General features: G+C 34.7%; 2 protein-coding genes across 2 annotated transcripts; one reads left to right on the top strand and one right to left on the bottom strand.

The window, feature by feature from the left end:
- Positions 1 to 160: 160 nt before the first annotated feature.
- On the top strand, positions 161 to 1,257 carry LOC149910402 (enhancer of yellow 2 transcription factor-like). The gene is made up of 2 exons (XM_090113403.1): positions 161 to 402; positions 983 to 1,257. The coding sequence occupies exons 1-2, from the start codon at positions 344 to 346 to the stop codon at positions 1,203 to 1,205; spliced, it is 282 nt and encodes a 93-aa protein (XP_089969529.1). The 5' UTR covers positions 161 to 343; the 3' UTR covers positions 1,206 to 1,257.
- Positions 1,258 to 2,568: 1,311 nt separating this feature from the next.
- Megf8 (multiple EGF like domains 8) lies at positions 2,569 to 19,701 on the bottom strand. The gene is made up of 22 exons (XM_090113396.1): positions 19,242 to 19,701; positions 18,981 to 19,172; positions 18,682 to 18,908; positions 17,440 to 17,631; positions 16,209 to 16,308; positions 14,925 to 15,367; positions 14,685 to 14,849; positions 14,472 to 14,608; positions 14,160 to 14,393; positions 12,756 to 12,892; positions 12,431 to 12,653; positions 11,813 to 12,351; positions 9,000 to 11,721; positions 8,491 to 8,925; positions 8,235 to 8,399; positions 7,547 to 8,151; positions 7,052 to 7,300; positions 6,529 to 6,824; positions 6,122 to 6,369; positions 5,348 to 6,003; positions 4,927 to 5,063; positions 2,569 to 4,543 (listed from the first exon to the last, which is right to left on the bottom strand). Exons 1-22 carry the CDS (start codon positions 19,410 to 19,412, stop codon positions 4,438 to 4,440), a joined length of 8,379 nt encoding a protein of 2,792 aa, XP_089969522.1. The 5' UTR covers positions 19,413 to 19,701; the 3' UTR covers positions 2,569 to 4,437.
- Positions 19,702 to 23,236: the final 3,535 nt, after the last annotated feature.

Raw genomic sequence — 23,236 nt, 5'->3', positions numbered from 1 at the left:
GTTATTTGAAGTGTGTAGTAAACAATTAATGTTTTACATAATATATTCCATATCGTGGAAAATTTATTTGATGTTGAATATTATAAAATCTTTTGCATCAAAAAACCTTGCATCCAAACGATCATGCCTAGCTACTGTCAAATGTCAATGTCATTTGTCAACATACGATTTAATTTGTAAAATATTTTACGAAAAATTGATTAGCAAAGTCCGCAAATAAACAAAACACAGGAATCAATAAATCCGTAGAAAAGTAATTAAAATACTGACAAAGAGGCAAGAATTTCAAAATTAATAATTAATACTTGAATTAAACTATCTATTTTCTAAAAAAATATTAGAAATGACTGTTAACAATACAATTGCACATCAAAGATTAATTCTTAGCGGTGATCGCGAAAGGTATGTAACTTTTATTTTGTTCTTTATTATAATTTAACGTATGTCTACGGTGAAATATCTCAAACTTGTTATGTAGAAAGTAGTACCTGAAATATTGTTATGTTACATTATGATACTGCAATCAGCGCATAACACTAACGGTATTAATAAGTAGGTATTGATTTCTTTGAGATGGTGAAGCTAGTTTAAAATGAATCGCATTTAAAAGCTTTATTGTTTAACTACACTCGAGTGTCAACTGAATAAAAAGTAATGTATCTCAGTACCAAATCCAACCAGCTGTATTTACATCAAAGATTATCAAGATGCCACACATTCTTACAATCTTTCGTGTTTATAATATTAGTAGGATTTTGCATTTTATGTCAAAGTACATGGATGTATAGAAACTGATATACTGTTTAAAATGCTTTAAGTAATTTACTCTACTACTTAAAGCACAAAGAAATCCAACTAATAAAATAATATAAAAAGTTGTATTTGAATCATAAATTGACCAGATTTTTCGTCTTAAATAATTGAATTCAATCTCTTGTTATTGAAAGGAACTGATTCATTTCTTGATATATTTTTTTTCTAGATTTAAGGAATTACTGAGGAAAAGATTGATAGAATGTGGATGGCGAGATCAAGTAAGAATGTTATGCCGCGATGCTGTGAAGGAAAACGAAAGCAACAACATCACTTTTGATATGCTCGTCTCGAGAGTTACACCAAGGGCAAGGGCTTTAGTTCCAGATACTGTGAAAAAGGAACTACTGCAGAAAATTAAAACACATTTACTTACACAAAAGGATCAATAATTTATGAGCTTGTAATTTGTTTAATCAATAAAACCACTTATATACCAACCAACAGTATATTTTATTTATAAACATTTTAACCAAAAAATACATATTGCTTAGATAATACTGCTAATAGATCATTTACCTGAACATCATGACTGCTTTCACTGTCATGGCTTTACAGAACAAAACAACAAATGCACATTGTAGTAAATGTTAGTACATATATCATTGTCTTAATTGAAAGAATGTGCAGTGAACTATGGAAAATGTCTTTTACATTTGAAATGCTTCAATTATATTCTAGATTAATAACTGAAAACAGCCAATTAATTTCGACACCACAAATGAAAACTACGAAAACACATATTGCAAAAGATTTTTGAGCAAGTATTATATTTGAGTAGATTTTTATTTTTTTACACAACAACACTCATATCAATTATAATATATTTGACATTACAACAGTTTCAACAGACAAGCAGTTTCAGATCTAATAAATTATTATAATACATGTAGACCGGGAGATACTGACACAAAATTTCGAGTCATTTGTAACAAGGATGGCGGTTCTACAGGGGTCTTAGTACGCAATGACAAAAAGAAAAATGATGGTGTGAACGCTGGTACCGGTGGCTTAGTCGCGTGGGCGTTTGTCGAACTCGTCGGAAAAATAGCGAAAGTCAAACCATTTGTAACACAAAAATTTTAGAATTTACCGATAGCCCATAAAAAAGTAGTAGGCGGTAGTGTCATGCCATACTTTTCCGGTGTGACTTACAGCCCGCCATACCGATGCGAATGTGTTGATTTAAATAAAACAATAATTCAACCATTTGTACCAGGCTAACTTTTGCACAGGTAACTATCGTCGTGCAGCCATTTACGAAAATCGCCATGCCATACTTTTCGGACGATTCCAAATGGTCGCCATACCGCCGAAAATCTGCAAAAAATTTTTACTTCGCCAAACTTTTTGTACCAGTATTGCATTTGGATTTTTGGAGAGTATTTGATAAAATGTGACCATTATTATATTTGCCATACTTCTAGTAGGGGGAAAAAGTGCTGTCATACTTGAAAACTTAATTTATTATTAATTTATATAAGTGAAGATTTCCAACACATAGATCTTTGAAATTTTGTATTTATATTTGTTGATCCTCAAACTTACAGGAAAAATAAGTGCCATACTGTTACAAATCGTTTGACTTTCGCTATTTTCCGACGAGTTCGACTAACGCCCACGCGACTAAGCCGCCGGTACCAGCGTTCACGCCATCGTTTTTCTTTTTGTCATTGCGTACTAAGACCCCTGTAGAACCGCCATCCTGTTACAAATGACTCGAAATTTTGTGTCAGTATCTCCCGGTCTATGCATAGCTATACAAAAAAAATAAAATATAGGTTTTCACAAAGACGGCTGAGCTACGGATTATGTTATTATTGTACTTGTGTAACTTTTCCTTTATGAAAACTATAAGCTGTACAAATAAAATTACACCTAAAATTCACCCGCTTTTATGATACAATTATTTTTAATTACATAAAATCCCAACCCTATTATGCAAATAAAAATTTATAGGTATATTTTTATATAAATCAGAAAACATAATTGCAGTCAATAAAAAAGGAGAAAAAAAAATTAAAAAGTTTAAATTGTAGAATTAAATATAAATGCAGTATGAAACTGAATTTCAATTTAAAAATAAAATAATGAGCAAATAGATTTCTTAGTTTAATATACTTAAAGCTTCAATTGCCTGCCAATGTTAATACATTTGGGTAATTATACATTTAATGTAAATTTTTATTGTATACAAAGATATACAATTGGAATGTTTCATGGACTCGATAGAACAATACCTTTCTTAGGTATTCATATATTTCTGATCACAAACAACTTAATACATATAATATCAGTACTCTCTTACATAACATCTAGTAGTTATTTCCACTTACATATTTGATTATTATTAATCTACTTAAAATATACTACATTATTAATTCATTTACACAATACTGCCAATTAGTTATGAGCAAATACATGGTAAATGTTTTGTTAAGCTGCTATTCACGATTCAATTAAAATAGTATAACATTAATTTTGTGTATAGATAAAAACTTACCATGTTTAATCTGGATTTATTTTAAGTTTCACTACTTACTATATGAAATAAATTTATATTTTACATGCATTCATATTAATCACATTCTCATTCTTAACTCATATGTTATTTATTTTTATTGAATTGTGCAATCAATTAATAGTTTTTTGTCTTTCTCTTACTATTATCTACCTATTGACATAATATTCAGAAGACTTGGGATTCTTATATATAGACGAACTAAAGTCTGATATTTAAAAAAATGTATTGTTTAATAAACCAATGTAATATTTGTAGCAACCAGGTTTTTGGAATATAAACGTAAGATTATTCTAGCTACAATAAGTTGTGCAAAGCTGCAGTGGGCAATCATAAAAAGTATAAGAGATTCTCAAACTTAAAAATAAATAAAAAATAACGCTAAATTGAATACCTACAATGAAAATTAAAAGTATAGATAAGGCATGCAGATTAAGACTAATATATATGTGTAGCAATAACAAGCCATAACATAATATTTATGTTATCCAACATGGCATAATAAAATTTCGAAATAAACAACACAACAGTATTCGCTACTATTGGCTATTCACAACCCGCGTAAACTCACGCTCAGTTTGATTCCTTTGGCTCTGTGTATTGGATCTGTTATGGTACTTTACTAAAATATTGTTTTCCAATTTTATATTTCCACTATCGACGCCATCGTCAATAATAATATATATTTTGTATACAGATTACATCAACACGATTTGAACAATACCGCTACTACAATTAGGCTACACTTAAATATTACCATAATATATAATGAGCAGCTTTAATTCCAGTCATATACATAATAATATATAAGATCTCAAATAATTCGCTAATAAAAATCAATAAAATTTTTCATTTGCTCCAAATATACAAAAAATACGATGTAAATACTTATTCTAAAGTCGTTTAGCGTAGCTGCATTCAACGATTGCTGTTTCAAATTTAAAGCACACGATTTACTAAATATAACATTTTTTATATAAATACATAATACACTGAATCAAAAAATTAAAAATGTAGCTGCAATAGTTTGTTTGTGGTGTTTATGATAAGATATGGCGATCGTTTTGGTAACAATGTGTGTATGGCGCTAGGCGGCGCGGGTGTTAGAGCGGGCGGCGCGGGCGCGGGCGCGGTGCGGGCGCGCGCGTCACCAGCACCAGCGCTGACGCGAGCGCCATGCGTACTGGCGCGCGGGACCCACCTGGCAATCTAGGGATTTGTGTATGTTTTTTTTAATAATGTTCATATTGTATATGGGAAAATGTTGGCAGAAATACCCAGGATGCCGTGCATGAGTGACGTTATTACAATAACTGTACTCGCAAACCAATGTAGAAATGAATAGTGGAGCGTAAAACGTGACTTTATTGGAATCAATTAAAAAAAAAAAAGAAATAATGAAACTTTTATATCGTCATTAATTAATAGATACATAACACCCTAAAGGCTAAAATATTGCTGCATATAGGAAGATTCATTCGCCTACTAATTTATTATTGACTAGTCGGTTTCCAACAAACATTTTTTTAATGTATTTTTTTATTATCACACTCACATCTCCATTTATCGTAAATATCAATACCACTACATACCTGACGAGCACGGAGGTGACGGCAGCGCGTCCGTCGGCGGTGGGCTCTATGGCGACGGGCTGCACGTCGGCGCGGCGCCGCCCGCCCGCTACCAGCACCACCACGCCCGCGAACGGACGCTTGGCCATGTGCAGCATCTGGTTACGAGAATTTGATTAAATCATTCACTGGTTGGACCTACTAGGTATTTGATTTAATTTTTGCCAGGATATATTATGTTTCTTCTAATCTAATACATACATTAATGGAAAATCCTTCAAAAATACTAAATAACGTAGTTTTTTGTACGGGATGAATTTACGTAATAAAAAAGGCAACCCTTATTTTTTTATTCATTGATATAATAAGTGTTTTTTTGTACTTAATGAAAGTATGTATAAAATTTATCAACATCAAGATCTGAATAATAATAAGTACAAACCTCGACTACGTGCCGCCTTCTCGCTCTCCGAACGTCTGCTGCTTGTTTCGCCTTCCACGCCACTACGCAGGCCGCCAGAAACAAAAAGAAACACGAGAAGAAAACTGAGAAGAACACGAACAAATCAATGTGCAGTTGATCTTGTCTAAAGAATACAATTCCGAAGCTCGCTGCGCCCTCTTCGGTGTTTCTCGCTCGGACTATGATATAGAATTTAGTATGGGTCAAGTCGTGGATGTTCTGCGGCAAAGTCAGTACAAGGCGGTTGCGGAGATTCCTGACACGCAATAGTACATTTCTCTTGTCCACTGTCACGTACGTCGCTAAATCTTTAGCAGTGTAATCTGCGAGGGCATACTCTATCTTATCGTAGTACCACGATACTTTAGACTTTTTGGGAACGTGATCATCGAAAGACGGCATTTTGCGGAATAGATCATGTTTATAGTAACTGGAGTCCAATTCAACGGCGTGTGCACCAGTTGACGAGTTAACAGATACTACAAAGGAGCTATCATTGGGACTCATGTACAAATCAACGGCCCCTTGCGTTACATCCACAATTACACGTATATCTACGTTCATGTATCGAGGATTAACTGCAACAAACACTGTTTGTCCCGGGTATAGGGGGCGTGGTTTGATTTTACATTCATCTGAAAAGAAAATTATTTTCATATGAAACTAATAAATAACTTAAATATACTTTATATTAAGACATGTGTCTTTTATTATGATAGAAATTATTATAACCAAAAAACCTTTCAAACTAACCAATTGACTTGCCATCAAAGCAGATCTTGTTCTCAATATTGATTGTCTTATAACACTGGTGGCCATTCCTGGGATCGCCCATATAAAGATCCTTGCACTTGACACATTGATAACGCCAGCATTCCTGAGCAGAGTTCTTGCTAGAGGAAGTGGTTTGGCACGAGACATCACTCTCTGTGTTGTTGCCACAATTACATTTCTCTCCTGTGACCGGGTCGCAAGTGTCGCCGTGACCGTGACATTCGCATCTGTACAAAAATGTTATTACAATTTATAAGTAGGTATGAATTGTTTATTGTGATTGGATAAAACATACATATGATTAACTGTAGTAGTCATAATCTATAAATTAAGTTGAAATTTAAAGCTTTTTTACAGTTAGACAACAAAAAAAATAACGTTCTTACGGTCGACAATCATCTCTGAAATCTTCGGAACCTCTAAAGTAGCCCTCTATGCACCGTTCACACCGAGGCCCGTCGGTATTGTTAGCGCATCTCACGCACCGAGCCTTTGTTGAAGACGCCCCATCTCTATAATAGTCCTCTAGATCCGACCCGCTCACGTCACGTGACGTCAGCGATACGTCATCGTTCGTGCACGTGGACGTGTGCCCGTGACAATACACAGAACATGGGATACATTGCCCGTTGTCAGTTGGATCGCCGACGAAATTTGGTTTACATTTCTCACATTGGCTACCCTAAAATTTTAAAACTTTAATTAATTGTCTTGAAATAGTAGTAAAAATGTAATTTTGGATTTTTTTCAGGTAATTATAAATTCTAATTTAAATGTATACTTAAATGCATAACATTCATAATAATATACTGTCATTACGGATAGTCAACATGCTTTAAATTATAGCCGAGCATCAAAAAGTGAATAAGCCTTGCAATAAGAAAATGCATATAAACAAAACACACTTACAATCGTATTATTATGACACTCGATGCACTTATCGAGCTTATCCGGTCCCTCACAATGCGAGTGTCCATTGCACTGGCACTGTATGGTGCAGTTGGCGCCCACATAGCCGAAGTCACACCGACACACGTTGGGCTGCACGCAGGCCCCGCGCACGCAGCCCTGCGAGCACACAGCCGCACACACACCGCCCACCCGCTTGTGGCCCTCGCCGCAAAGACACTCGTAACCGGTTGGTAAGTCGCGACACACCTGGGAATACATTCATTCTTGAGAATATACATATAAAACGGCTAATAAATATCGTCAAGGATTATATATTTTTTTTATAAAAAAGCGGGCAAACGAACTGGTGGTTCAGCCAGTATCGAGCGGTCACCACAAATAGGTTTGTGAAGATGTTGCAGGTCTGAAATTTAATCTTTCAAACTGTCAATTCCAAATAGAACCTGTTATTTCATTCATTAAAGTTATAGATAAATAAATTGATATTCTCACCTCTGAATCTGCTTTACATTGATGATGATTATTCTCACACTCATTTTCAGGTGGACATCGAGTGTAATGCCATGAGAATGTATCGTTTGTACCATTCGTTTCGCGCACATTCGAATAGACGGCAGCACATGTAGTGCGAGTTGAATAATCCAAGGGCGAATCTATAGACCCTTCAGTACAAACTCCTTCACCGTTCTCACCCTCGACAGCACACCAACCACAGTGCGAGTGATGTAAACATTCTGAACATTGATCGAAAGTCCCACACGGCGCTGGACATTTATTCTTATCAGCTTTCGTTAAAACTAATCCGCAAACGCCTCCCGCGCAATACAAGGGTTGATAGGCCGGTGAGATACACGTGCCAAGATAGCTAGCCCAGTGACATTCAGAGAATCCTCCCTCAGCACCATCGGAACTCAAACATGATTGACAATCATCATAAAGATGACATCGGCTAGGACACTCATCTCTATTAGAACCAAAATATGAATGCCCCAATTTTGTTGATAAGGAACGAATACTTGTGCGACCTTGTTCTTCCGTTAATATGCAAGTCCAGTTATAAAGTTCTGTAGAATCTGACGTTATCCGCGTTAATTGACCTTAAAATATAACATAAGACATAAATTGATTATTTCTACACATTTAATAGTTATCAACATCGGAAAAAAAGTACTAGTCATACCATCTCTATTAGCTAGCCTCGTCCAAGAACATTGACTGGAAACACATTTTTCGCAATCTGACGCCACACATCTTAATTCAGGACATTGATCAACGTCGCTTATGTACGTTGTTCCAGCGTTGCATTTCATACTTGTACACGATTCATCGGTAGGTACACATTCCCCTAAAAAATTTGAACATTAAAAAAAATACAACCAAAAAGTAATTTAAATAGGTAAAAAATATTTTTTTTGTCATACTACATAGTTACATACCAACTCCCGCAGCGCAAGTTTCACACCATCTGCAAGCCGGTTTTTCCTCAGGATACATTGGCCAAGCAGCAAGACAAGATGTGCAAGTCGTAAAGTTTTCACATGGTCTTCTTGCTACTAAATCGTAATCACACGCTGCGCCAGCATTAGTCGACACTCTATCGCTGCCTTCACATCCCGGTTTATCCACGGAATAACACTTTGTATACTCTCCAGTACTACAAAAACTGCATCCCATATGGCTTCGACACTCTATTTTGCTCGAGCTCCATAACGAACACAAATCTTCAGGTAATGTTATTCTTGTAACTTGGCAATTTGCGCTGCCCGTCCAACCACCAACTATGTATACGTTCCAATCATTTTCAGATTCCAAATCGATTGCCATCGCATGAGCTATAGTGCGTGGAGGTGGATGATCTAATACTGATGGACCTGGAATAAGAAGATATTTTAGCAAAGAAGTCAAAGGATTTAACAAAAAATGACAAAGTAATTAATATACAAACCCTTTGAAAGTTTAACCCATTGGTTACAACCATAGACATATGCAATTAGTGAATTAGATCGTTTATCCGGTATAGTTCGTCCTCCAAATACAATCATGTAATCATTTGTCGTAACAGCGGAATGTAAAAAAGTAGGCCGAGGTAAGTTTTCAAATACGTTAAGACCTGGAAATGTTGGTAATTCGCTCCACTTCTTAGTAGGATAATGGAATGAAAACAATTTGTTAGAAATCATTGTGCCATTGTAACTATACAAAATTCCTCCAAATATATACAGACTTTGCGAAGGTGCATGATAGACAGTACTGTGGCCAATTATACCTTCCGGCTTATAGCCCTCACAGTTTATTTTAATCCATTTTTTATTATCCAAATCAAATTCCCACATGTCAGACATGAAACCTTCCTCCAACGAAAACCCACCCACAAGTACTAAACTTTCGTAATCCTGGTATTTTTGTAATGTTAATGAATGTCCGGCAAGCGGCGGTGGCTGCTCTTCTTTATTTTTTATGTTACTCCATCTTTGATCTTTTAAACTAAATTGCCAAAAGTCGCGTAAAGTTTTATTTTGGCCTGTTTTTTCTTGTAAACTCAATCCACCATATATGTATATATTTTGTTTCGAATGGTAAATTTCAGCAGCATGAAAGTATCTCCCTTCTGGCATTTTTGCATCTGGTGTAGCTTCGACAGTTACTTGCATCCAAGTGTTGTTTTTGGTATCATAAAATCGTATATCATTCAAAGGTCCGTGCGACAAAGAATATCCTCCAAACATCCACAGCCCACGTCTATCAGCTACTAAACTATGGCCAAAACGAGGTAAAGTTTTTCGAAGATGATCTAATCCATCCGATAGAAAATCTGAATCAAATAGTTCTGTAAATACTAACTGGCTTTTGTCTAGTTTTAATGAACAATCGTCTCCTCCATAACCTTCATTACAAAGGCAACGCCCGTAGTTCATATCGCACACTCCACCATTAAGATGTCTACTGCAGTTATTTCGACATATTTCTATATTACAATCAAATCCACCAAAACCCTCTCGACATATGCAGTGCCTCTTATTGCATACACGTGGCCAAGTACAGTGACCATCACATGCTAACACTTGATATACGCCTTCGAACCCTTGATCGGGCTGACTCTGTTTGTAGTGAACAGTCAAGTTTCCACTACGAGCTTCTACTACCCCAGACGATGCTCCGTTACAAAATACTCCCAATAATTGGCTTTGTTGATTATTACTTAAATCAGGTACTCCACCTAAACCATCATAAACATATACAGCATTCTGATCACATGGCACATTTAAAGTAGAAGAATTTACGGTAAATTGAATAATTGCATCTCTAATTTCCTCCGCTGATATAATCCACAAACACTCTTTCGTTGGGCCTATACTCGTAATGTCCGGGTCAGTTTTATGCGAACCAATACCTTCGGTTTCGTTAGCTTTTAGCATGCCCCTTGGTTCACATTGATAGTAACATCTGCCGCCATGTCTGGGATCACCATAAAACTTGGGTTTGCATCGTTCACAATTTTGTCCTTCGGTATTATCTTTACATATACACTCACCAGTAGTGACATCGCAGATACCACGTGACTCGTCTCCGTGGTCATTACAGTCACATCGGCGACATCCCTGTCCGGTCGTTGCATTACCATGGCTACCGGGCTTACATGATTCACAAAACTCACCCTCTGTCCAATCTTGGCACTCATCACATCGACCAACTCCTGTCTTACAAAAGGAATGATTATGGCATCCACAATTAATCGAACAGTCTGCACCTGTCCACCCTAAATCACATTTGCATTTGTACTGCGGGGCTCCAAGACAATATCCGTGAATACAATTGTTGTAACATGTTCGCATACAACTTTTACGTCCGTCCCCTATATAACCCTGTTTACATTTACAAGTATACGATCCGTGCGTATTGTTGCACACCGCATGCTCATGGCAATCATGAAGCCCGAGCCCACACTCGTCAACGTCCGGACATTGTGCATAGGCCCATCCTGCATCTGTAGAAGTAACATTCAGCAGTGAAGCACAGTCTATATGAGATCGAGTAAAGTCACCTTCCGTACAAACGCCATTTATAGGATTTTCGTAAGAATGACACCAGCCACATCCCATGCTCCTCAAGCACGTTGCGCATTGTACATGTGCTTGACAAGATTTGCACTGGCTAGTTTTCTTATTAGCATCGTCGGTCGGAGATGATGCCCGATCGAGCCATTCGCGGCATAGGCCAAACTGGTACTCGCTAGTGTATACGCTGAAGCTGAAGCACTGGCGAGTGGCTTCACACCAAACGCAGCGTCCTCGCTCATCGAGACAGTGTTCGCAGTCGAGGCGCATGCGGCACGGCGCCGGACACTCGGACGCGTCCACGATGGCTCCGCTGGCCCTTCCTCGCCGAGCACACCGCGCTTCGTCTGCCCACCATTCACAGTAGTTGCCCGATACGCAACGCTCGCAACTTATATAATTTGAGCAATTCGGACACGCCGCTGGTTGCAATGTCAAGTATCGCCACTCATTATCTGAGGTACAAGTGACCTGTTCATCTACGTTTCTAGGTTCGCATCGATTCGTCAACTCGCACCAACCGCACGCGGCATCGGATAGACATAACAAGCAGTTATCGTAGTTTGAGCATTTCCCATCAGAGAATGGTTCTAAAAATTCAAATGTGAAAACCTGAAAGAAAGGAAAATATTAGAATTATATTATATTACGTATAGTATTTTCATTAAAATTTGACAAAGTAATAACTCGATTTATAATTTACCTTAGCGCTTTCTTGCGACTTATTGTGAAGTAATTCCATTTTGGCATGATAATGAGATGGATAAAGACCTGTATGAAGTGAATCGTTAGCATGCATATCAACTGAAAGCCGACCAGGACTTAATATAGGCCAATCGACGGGAGCACATATAGATGGATATCCAGTAATATTTGCAACAAGATCGAGTTTTTCACCAAGAGTGACCGTCAAGTTCGCATGGCCCGCGCAGACTTGGAGTGTTTCACCAGTTCCATTCCAATATTGAGGTATATGTAACCATCCTTTAAGTCGAGTTTCGCTTGCTCCAGCTATAATATTATTACTGCCGCCTCCGGCTCCCCAATCTACTGTGGTTGCGTTTACTACTGTTACGGCATCAGGATGATTCCAATCAGCCGGTTGCTGATATCTAAGAAAGGTTAAGCCTGGTCGTTTGTCTAATATTTTGCATTCATCTGGAGTAGTGACTTCGGTACCCGTTGTTCCCCACCAACCTGGATTTTCGGAAGGAGTATCTTCCCCGCACACACCGTAATTATCTATAACAAGCGATTAGATTATAGGCAACGAAAGTCGGTTAACACTTACAAAAATGTTCAGATGTGACTTTAAACTTACCATCTTTATGATGACAGCGTGCATTTTGTACACACCAGCTGCATTGATATAAGCCTAATTTAGTGCTGACTGATAAGAGAGGAGAGCGTGAACTATTTTTATCTATTGGTGGCCCATGAATCAGACAGGACTGACAATCTCCAAGAGCTGGACATATTCCACCACAACGAATCGATTGTAAGTTTGTTGTACAGTTAGAACCTATGGTCCTTCCATAACAAATCTGAAATGTTTATTGATTAAGTCAATTTTTTTTTATCAACATCTGAAGAAGATGTGGAGATGCTCTTTTTTTACTAAACAGTTGAACTTTTATTTTACTCACATCATCAGCTGAACACCATCCACATTCTGGATCAGCAAGACATTCAGGCTGAGTCTTATGTCGAGGACAAGCCGACTCTGGATCCTTGTTAGTAATGCCTGCGTGCCAACTGGGTACCACATAAGCAAGGAGATCGCCTAAAAATCATACATAAATAATAGAAAGACCACAACGCTTTTTCAAACAGAAATCAGTTCATAACTTTCTAATGAATTTTCTTTTACGCCACAATGTGTTATGGTCGTATAATATATTTCGCTATGTTACACGTACAGTTATAGAAGATAAGACGAATTTCTCGATCTTTTACTTACTCCCGCAATTATTTCTTAATTATTTGTTAGAAAAATCGAATTACCTACTCACATTCAAAACACTGCTGAAGCGATTTTACCTGTCCAAGTCATGAACTCTGATCTACCTGTTTCATTTAAGTTAAATATTGTTGTATTGGTGCTGTCACCGTATGTGTCTGTTTTTCAACTAGTGAGTAGCTCATTTCTATGTGTATGTATATATGTATATGTATGTATGTGTATATATGTATATATATATGTATAATAGAGATGTATATGTATATGTACTTTGTATTTATATTATTTTATCTACGTATACTACTTTTATGTATGTATGTATGTATGTGTATGTAGGTTTATGTAAGTATATGTATGTAGGTATATTATGGATGTATATATGTTCGCTGTGTTTATACTATTTTATTTATGTATTTTAAACTTTATTAATGCACCTCTTGTCCATAAACTAATACTTACACTGTTTTTCCTTGACCACCAGGTTGTCTGGAAGAGATCGCTGTCTTAGCAATAAGACCGCCTGTTGTGCTCAACTGTGTCTATTTATTTTATATATTTACTTTTGTAATTTTTATTTATTGGTGCACAATAAAGTATTTTTGTTGTTTGTTGTTGTTGTTACCTACTCAAACATTTTATAATTATGTAAAATTTTACAAGTGTTTCCGAATAGTCTTTTACAAATTAAATCATACAAAAACATATTAAAATATTAATATGCTAATGCAAAAACGTGTATTACCTAGATCACAAGAAGCTAATTAAAAGTGTCATTGAAATAAACACCGGACAGCAATAATGTAAATTTATGCACCTCACAACAACTAAGCATAGAAACTTCTATGGAATATGAAATCAGATAAATAACAATGTACAAATTGTAGAACTGAGAGCATTTTTATTACGAAGTATTTCGCATATTTCTCAAGACTTTGTTTATCGTAGATACTAAACTCGTTTATTTTTAATATCTTTACAAACGTTAGTTTCATCGTCTCTTTTGGTAGGGTTTCGTTATACTTTGATGATGTTATAATGAAAGGTAAATAATTAATCATTTTGATCAAATCTAGTATTTGTTTAAACTGACCGTTGACATTGCCGTGGTATCCACCAACTATGAGTAAGGTAGCGGGTGGTTTCAATGCAGCTGCGTGCGCGAAAACGCCTTGTTTCTTTGGATAATACTTTCGAGTTTTGCCCAAAACGTCTAGCGGAATCCAAGCATGGCATCCAAGATGGTATAAATACATTTGTCCATCATAACAGATTTCCTCTCTGTTGTGACGATGCGAATATCCTCCAAAGACGACCAAATAATTCCCTAGAAAAAAGTAAAAAAAAAATCATTTATAATCCGACTACATAACTAAACGGTTTCATTTATTGATATTGATATTACCTATTATAGTTGCTGTATGAAAAGCCCTTTCACGGGGCACGTATGTGTCCCGCAAATGAGCACGTGGGTAGTGAATTTCACTCCAATGTTTATGGTCTAAATCGAAAGTAAACATTCTGTCCGAGAGCTTAGAAAACCTGCAAAAAGTAGAAAATTAAGAAAATGGTTACAAATACATTATGTGTTACAATTATATAATGTCCTTATCCTTACCTAGCAACACTGGCGACAACTCCGCCATAAACTAAAATAGAATTGGAAGGTTCATGGTACACAGCAGTATGTGCAACCACCCGCACGTCCAATTCTTTCCCACCGCGGACTTGAACTCTTTCCCAGGACTCCGTACTCGGCTCTCCCATTTTTATTTTATATAAACTGAAATAGAATCACATTAATAAAAAAAGCCAATAACATCCGCACGGTAAAAAAATAATAGGAATACTTCTTTACCTAGAGGAAAATTCACCATCAACAGTACTTCCGCCGAACAGATACAATTCATCCTTAACAGTAGTTAAAGTATGTCGAGTCAAACCAGGTGGTGTGAATGAGGAATTAACAGCTCTCAAAGTCCATATATTTTCGATCACATCATAATACCATAATTCCGAAGACAAGCTGCCATCAGAGAGCTTTCCTCCATATAAAATGAAACCATTGCCAAAGGCACATGCAGAGTGCCCATATCGTGGTTCAGGTTTAGTATAGTTGTTTGATTTAAGGCTCACGAATTCTGGACGATCCGTAAACTGCAGGTAACTTTCAGAATATGGCGTGGGTGAATGGGTATACATGATTGGTAAAGCCGTCTTGTCATGGTGGGAAAAAGATGTTAAAAGTAAGTTAAATAAAGAACTTCTATTTCCTATTTGCCAGCTGCCATCTATATTTCCCTGAAATATTTATAAACGAAAATGACGACTGATATCAAAACTAGCTAAATCTTACTAATATATTTTGCGTAATTTAGCTCTTTGGCGTTGAAAAACGGTATTGTGTCTAAAATGTCCACATCATAACAAAGAATAATGCTTATTTTATTTTAATGCATATTTGAAAAAAATAGGAATAGGATAAGGACTCGGACCAAAAAATTTATGTTCAATATTCTAATCCATACTTAAAACATATTTTCATAAGTTATAACTAATAACAAAATAAAAGCTCATTACTTTTATAAATTTTATCATTGAAGTTAAATCGATATAACAAAGGTAAACAAGTTTTAACGTTGACATCCAGCCAAGTACCTGTATGTACGGAAATAAATTCTCGACTCGTCTGATATAAATGCTTTAACCTCTAATTAAACCATTAATTCACATGGAATTACATATCAGTAACCCAGTGACTAGCAAACATTAATATAAATTATGTTCGATGTGATATGGGTACAGTTAAAACTTAAAACATACAGTCAATAATAAAAAGGCCACATTGTAAATAACAGCTTTAAACGCTTTAAGCTTTTGTCCCATGGCTTCGCTCGCCTGCACTTTTATTTTATTACACATCGCGAACCTTTATTTAATAGCAAAAGTTGCCATTGACCTTTCCCAAGGTCTGTTCTATCCCTGTATAAAATTCAATCGAAATCGGTTCAGTGATGTGATTTCGCAGACACATTCATTATTATAAATATAAAACAAAAAAAATTCTAAATCCAGATTATAATTAATACTACCTACATTATTCCAATGCACATGTATTATCAGAATAGCTGACCTTACTCACCTTGGTAAATAAAGTTAATAACGACTTATCAATTTCTTCATTTGTAGGATATCTACGCAAAACTTTTCCGTTTTCATCATACCATTGACTAGTAGAAAATCTGCAATATCACTAAATTAGAGACTTGTGCAGGAAAAAAGTTATGTACCTAGTAACAATAATAATAACAAGTTGCAGTTTTATATTGGAAAATGAGCAAATTATTACCTACTGCACCGTAACTAATGAATAGGTAGCGTTACGAATATGTCGAAGAAAAATGATTGAAAAATATACTTTTTCTGCTTGTTGCTTTAATGTTTATTATTACACAGAAATCGATTAAAAAAAGTTATGATTTACCAGCGCTGTCCTCGCTCCTTACAGGGTCAAGGGTGACTCATCGCCATTAAATCGATTACTTACAAATTACAATGAAGTAGAAACAATTTTAATTTACTAAGAAAATCGACGTAATTTTTGAAAGAAAATTAAAGTAAAATTTATTTAACCCCCACGATTTAAAGCACTAGCGCGATAACGCTAAAAACCTAAGGGATCCCGGATCGGATTGCGAAGATTGGTGTTCTTTTAATAAGTAATTTAATGAATATTGAATACTAATATCGTGATCCAACCGCATTGTAATAAAGTTAGTAAGACGAAGATAAATGCTTAAATTCCAATGCTAAAACTATTTTCTGCTTATTTTTATCCTCATAGAATATTAAATATAGTTTCTATTATATCTAGCCGATTTAAAAGACCCGTGATTTTACATCTAGATAACTAGATATGAGCCAAATGTCTCATAATATACACTTCTATTAGACCGGAACATCGCGTGGCGCATTACCTTGTACAGATTGACAACAACTGTTACATAACTATTTTTATTTTCCTTTTTTCCAACAAAACGAATAAATATTATTTTACATCAATTCATAATAACTATGACTTTTTGGACTAGGGCAGGTACCAGATTAGCCAAACAAGACAGATATGTATTTACACTTAACCGGACTATTGTTCTAATTGGTGAAATTTGGTGAACAAAAAAATAGGTAGTTTATAGTGAATCCCCAAGACTGTCCAGGGGGGCCCAAATAGGCTGATTATAAAGAAATGAAATTGTTATCATCTGACCCTACTGATTTTACAATGCATCAATCAATATAACCATCTAGACATCATAATACTTCATCATATCAATGATAAGACATCATATCAATGATTGTAAACATCTACTTACTTGTATACTTCTAAAACTGCTAATACTCTATTCAGATCATATCCTCCAAACACATATAGAGAGTCTGTGTGGTTCACATACACGGCAGTGTGAGCCGCACGTTTGGTCATACCACTTTCAGTGTGCGAGAGCCAGTGCCAGCTATTGCCATCTTTGTCATTGCTTTTGAGTGAACAGGATTCCCCGGAGTATCTAAAATATTTAAAACCAGGCTTTATCTATAGTCTTTTAATGAAATAAAAAAGATTAAACTACTAGTATAAACTTTTATTCCACTTATTTCAAAACACAACTTATTATATTTTATAGGTATGAAGTTTATGAGGTCTTATATCTTATATATAAAATTCTTGTGTCACAATGTTAGTCTGCATACTCCTCCGAAACGGGTGGACCGATTCTCATGAAATTTTCTGTGCATATCGGATAAGTCTGAGAATCGGCCAACATCTATTTTTCATATGTACCACGGGCGAAGCCGGGGCGGACTGCTAGTTATTATATAATAAGTTGATTATAAAAGAACAAATAATTATAATCTTATAGTTCTTCTTAATAAATATTGAATTTAATTTGCATTGTCTGTGATTCAGATCAAACAGGTTATAAAAATAATTTATATTTTATTTTTATATCAAGAGGATATAATGGTATCAGATTCTTATACACGATACAAAAAGTTTATATAAATGACCTGCTTCATAATTGCAATTTAGATAAGAGTATACAATGAATGCATAATTGACATCATAATGATGGCTATAACAGATATATAGCTATATTTACATACAACATTTTGAATCCTATGCTATGACTGCACAAGTAGCATAATGAATACAGGCATAAAAATTCACAGGACCATATTTTGAATTCATATGAGTATAAAAAGATATTTATTTGGTTATGATGACGAGTATGTATGCAAATTACTTTGCACAAACATTCCGAATTAAAGACTTTTATTTTTTTTACCATTGTTTATTTTTATAGCAAAGATGTTAATCAGAATAAAGTTTATTGGTTAACTTCAATGTACATATTAAGTACAAGAAGTGTTATTCCATTAAATATGCATATATTTACTTTCTTTTTTAATAAAAATCAGATTTTTGATTCATCATTCAATCACATTTGAATTTTAGTTTCAGAAGCAGCTGTCATCCATCAAAATCATGGACTTCAAACCTACATCTAATAGGACAGTTATTGAAAAATATGAAACACTAAATTATTTCAACTTACCCTCTTTTGCATAAACATCTGTCTCCTTTACATTGTCCATTTCCTGAGCAGCCATTAGGACATAATTCAACACTGCAGTCTGGACCGCCCCACGTTCCAACACAAAAGCATTTGTTCGACAAACACAGGCCTCTACCCGTACAATTATTTGGACAGTTGTGTATAGCATATGTGGCTCGAAAACCATCCAAAACATAATTTGTATCACTATACAAGAGTATTAACATCTGAAAAGGTTGTGATTTGTTTCAGTGTGAAGACTTTGACACATTTGTTATACATCTCTCATAAATACTCACATAGCCACTTGATGCTGTAACGTTCTGCGGTTCGGTTTTTCCACTAAAACTTCCCAGCAATGGAGCATCAAAAGAATCCCCATCATATACAAATACATAATCATAGGAACATTCTGTTCCCATGCGAATAAAGCTCAGTGTAATGTATTGAGATTTGTTAGATGCCTTAATGAGCCATTCACAATGTGAGTCCTGTACAAAATAATATCATTAGAAAAGTGTTCTTAGATTGGAACTTGCCATCGAAAACTGTACACTTACTTGCGTATAGTTTGAATTGCTGGGTCCATCGGTAATAATACCACTGGGATCTGTGAAAACTCTACGAGTTTTGTCGCAAGGAGCTGTGGACGCGGCACACAACACTGCCAAGCAAGTCCAACTGAGAACTACTAAACTTGCACCTTTCTTCCGAATTCGTGGGTAAAACATGCCTCTTTAATATTTTTGCAAACCATAAGTCAAACATCAGAGCCATATAATCGTGAAATTACGACTAATAACACTAAAATGTAAAATAAACAAGGCTCATTTAGATGACATCTACTTCAAGGCTAACTACTATATTATGGTATTATTCCACACTAATACCAAAATGGAATACATTTATTATATTAATATATTGCGGTTAATAAGAAAATTATTTTAAACTTATTTTCTACACTTTCATATCACTTTCTAATAAAAATTTTCTTAAAAACAAACAATCAAGCCATCACAGTATTTTGACATTATAGTGACAGTTTGCAACTTTTTTTTACTTTATGACATAAAAATTAAAAGCTGACTGATTGGTGCTGCCATAAAATCGAGATTATCGATTTTATAAATAGTTAAACAATAATCATTTTGTGTCGTATAATTTTTTATTATAAAAGTATTTTAATCCAAAATAAAATTGATATTTATACGTATCACAGCACATCTCCAAATAATTTCTATGCTTTATTTGTTTTGAAAGGCAATTTCTGATCTGTGAACGCATTCGTAACATTGGGCGGGAAATAAAAATAGTCGTAGGTAGATAAAAAAATATGTAATACGCAAAAGTTAGTTCAATTAAGTACCTAAATAGTTATTTTGTTAATGGGCTGTTATTAGTTAATTGTACAAATATATATCTTCCAAACATTCGTGTATAAATAAGGTAGTTATTATTTTATGTAATATTCATTTTTCAATTTATTTCTCCTAATGAGTTTTGGACAAGAAGTACCTACCTACTTACCTAGTTCTTACATAGTTACATTCATATAGGTACTAATATTTTATTTCCATTAATTAAATTTATGCTTTGACTTTCCATTAATTTAATATTGTTTCAGTTGAAGATTACCTAATGAAACACGAGTGTATTAATAATAGTTGTAAATCATTGTGATTTGTGCAGTGTGCACTAATAAGATATTGTATTACGGCCATATTATTATATAAGGTCCTTCGTATCGTAAATATAAATAATATTATTACTAAGAGGTATGTACATCTTATATATAAAAATGAATCGCAAAATGTGTTGGTAAGCGCATAACTCGAGAACGGCTGAACCGATTTCGATAATTCTTTTTTTATTATATTCCTTGAAGTACGAGGATGGTTTTTATGTAGAGAAAACGTAAATATGTACCACGGGCGAAGCCGGGGCGGTCCGCTAGTAATATTATAAATATACTTACTTATGTAATTAGTAAAAAATTATCTACTAATTAGTATTTTCGTTCTTTTATTTCCGTTTCATTTAATCGGATTTAGATAAGTATGTATATTAAAATAGCTGTATAAAATTTATTCATTATAACCAACGATCTAAACCATTGTTCATGCATGACCATTGACCACCACGTAACGCATGTCACGCTGCATTATCGTATAGGGACGACTTTAGAAATTTATAAAAAAATATATATAGTAGGTAGCCGCTTGTCCTGCTAGCACGGGCGAGGCAGGACAAGTGGCCCAAGCGGCTATCTACTATATTTTTTTAAAGGGCTAAAAATATAGAAAGAGACTCAAAAATTTATTAAATTTTTAAGTATCCTTTACTACTCGTACAAGACGTACTAAAGATAAATATTTTTCTAAGAACATCTTTCTTATATATAAAATTCTCGTGTCACAATGTTAGTCTGCATACCTACTCCTCCGAAACGGGTGGACCGATTCTCATGAAATTTTCTGTGCATATCGGGTAAGTCTGAGAATCGGCCAACATCTATTTTTCATATGTACCACGGGCGAAGCCGGGGCGGACCGCTAGTTTACTATAATAATTATACATAATATTATAATATATTTTTTACAATTTACACCATCAGAAAGTAGATATTTCAACGAACAAAATGCTCCCCGAATTTTTGGAAAGAGCTTTTATATTGACGCGAGGATTTTCGACTGATGCTTACTTTTTTGATAGTAAGTTGTAATAAGGAGAAAAAATAAATGTTTTAAATCATATAAATTATGATTTAAATATAAATTATATATGTATGATTTAAAACATTTATTTTTTGGGAATAACGTGTGCAGTTTTCACCAAACTTCGTAGAATTTTTTTTTAAAGATAAAAATAAAAACTTGCTTCTAATGGGTTTAATCCTACTGTAATTTTAATTTTAATTTTTTACAGTTTATGACGGCCCACCGTTTAAAGTGTCGCATTATATTATTATAGTCATACAGGTCATAACCACTGATCACTATTACTATTTCTACTTTTAATAACAAACTATCTATTTTATATTCTGAGTATTCTGAGCAATAATTCAGAGTACCTAGGTACTCTTATGCTGGTAGATCAACGGATAACCTAAGGTACCTACTTACGTCTTTATCTTTTGGTTTCCAACGACCTTGGTACTTCAACATTTACTAGGTACTATTCTACTTTCTCTATAAAATAAAATTCTTGACTATACTGATCACTAGAAAGATTGTACAAACCTAAAATACCTAAATGTAATTAGTAAAGTTGGTATAAGATAATAATATTCAATTTTCTTTGCAACTACTTGACTCCATGCAGGTTCTTATAATTTGTTAGGAATCTAAATTTCTGAAAGTAGGTACTTAAAAAAATGGTGGGCATTTTTAACAGGCATCATTATTATTTTCTTTGTTGTGATATGGCTGGATACGGGCGCGATAGCTAGTGAACATTTACAATAGAACAGAACGTAGAATATTATAATGTAAAATCATCATTTTTTTTTGTTTTTAGAATCTACAAAGTTTATAAATTTATAAAAAAAATACAGGTATCGCTGCAAGTGTTCAAAGTGTTTCCGAGCTGCCTTACTCATTTACCGTACCTAATATACAATATTTCATTAATTTTCTATAAGTACTTAACCACATAATTGAAACCTACAATTTGCAAGAACAAAAGCCATTCAGTAGGCTGGCTGAGATGAATATCGATCGGCCGTGCTGCTGACTCGGCAGTCGCACTCCAGCGCGAGCGTAGCGGGGTGTAGGTACGCACCCGACACGAATAGGCTAGAGTCGGTAGAGCTACAGAATTTTCCTACAATTTTATATAAAAAGTAGGTAACTGGTTAAGGCCGGTTAAGGCTCTTGAAATCACAACATTTGAACTTTTCATTATAAAATTCTTAATATGTAACTACTTTCATGAAAAACAACATATTTCATGATAATTTAATTAAATCATACGTAATCAATTAGTAAAAAAAAAACATTTTAGTTTAACAAAACTAACATTAGGTACTTTTATTTACGGTCGAAGATTTTATAAATTATTTTTTTATCAAAAATGTTCTGTAACAGGAGGCCTATTATCGATTATAAGCTCATTATGCAGACTCCTAGCATATTTAACGATGGTGAAAATTAATAAATCATTAATGCGTACATGAGTGCGGTCGGAGGCTGTTAAAGATTTTTCATCTGGAATGAAGTGATAACCGCTAATGACATGTTTAAAATGCCAACTCATTGTAGACTGAACTCACTATAGACTTTTCACTATCAAGTATCAATATTTTATTTTGAAAAGTCTACGTTTACTTCGATTAATTTATATTTTAATTGTATTTTTATGCATTGTATTTATGAGGCTTATTATTTAATATTATCATTCATTTGTTTTACTCTTCAAGATAATCATTTAAGGCTTTGTCAGATAGGACGCGTATTTTAGCGCTGCGTAGTAGCGCTACAGCGTCCTGTTTTAACGTCACGCGAGGCTTCGTCAAACAGAACGCTTTAGCGCGCGTTAGGACACAGCAATTTATATT

This window comes from Colias eurytheme, chromosome 2, assembly GCF_061535395.1.
Source record: "Colias eurytheme isolate Ceu_HAF_F1 chromosome 2, ilColEury1 Martin Lab GWU primary, whole genome shotgun sequence".
In the NCBI taxonomy this organism is placed as follows: domain Eukaryota; kingdom Metazoa; phylum Arthropoda; class Insecta; order Lepidoptera; family Pieridae; genus Colias; species Colias eurytheme.
The sequence above is the reverse complement of the archived record's forward strand: the minus strand, read 5'-3'. Positions and strand labels throughout refer to the sequence as shown.

Excerpts from the sequence above, each read along its gene's own strand:
- Megf8 (XM_090113396.1), bottom strand. The coding sequence starts at position 19,412 with ATGTTTTACCCACGAATTCGGAAGAAAGGTGCAAGTTTAGTAGTTCTC. Across the intron at positions 14,394-14,471 it reads TCATACAGCAACTATAATAG|GGAATTATTTGGTCGTCTTT; the intron begins GTAATATCAATA and ends ACTTTTTTCTAG. Across the intron at positions 12,654-12,755 it reads GATGGTGTTCAGCTGATGAT|ATTTGTTATGGAAGGACCAT; the intron begins GTGAGTAAAATA and ends TAAACATTTCAG.
- LOC149910402 (XM_090113403.1), top strand. The coding sequence starts at position 344 with ATGACTGTTAACAATACAATTGCACATCAAAGATTAATTCTTAGCGGT. Across the intron at positions 403-982 it reads CTTAGCGGTGATCGCGAAAG|ATTTAAGGAATTACTGAGGA; the intron begins GTATGTAACTTT and ends TTTTTTTTCTAG.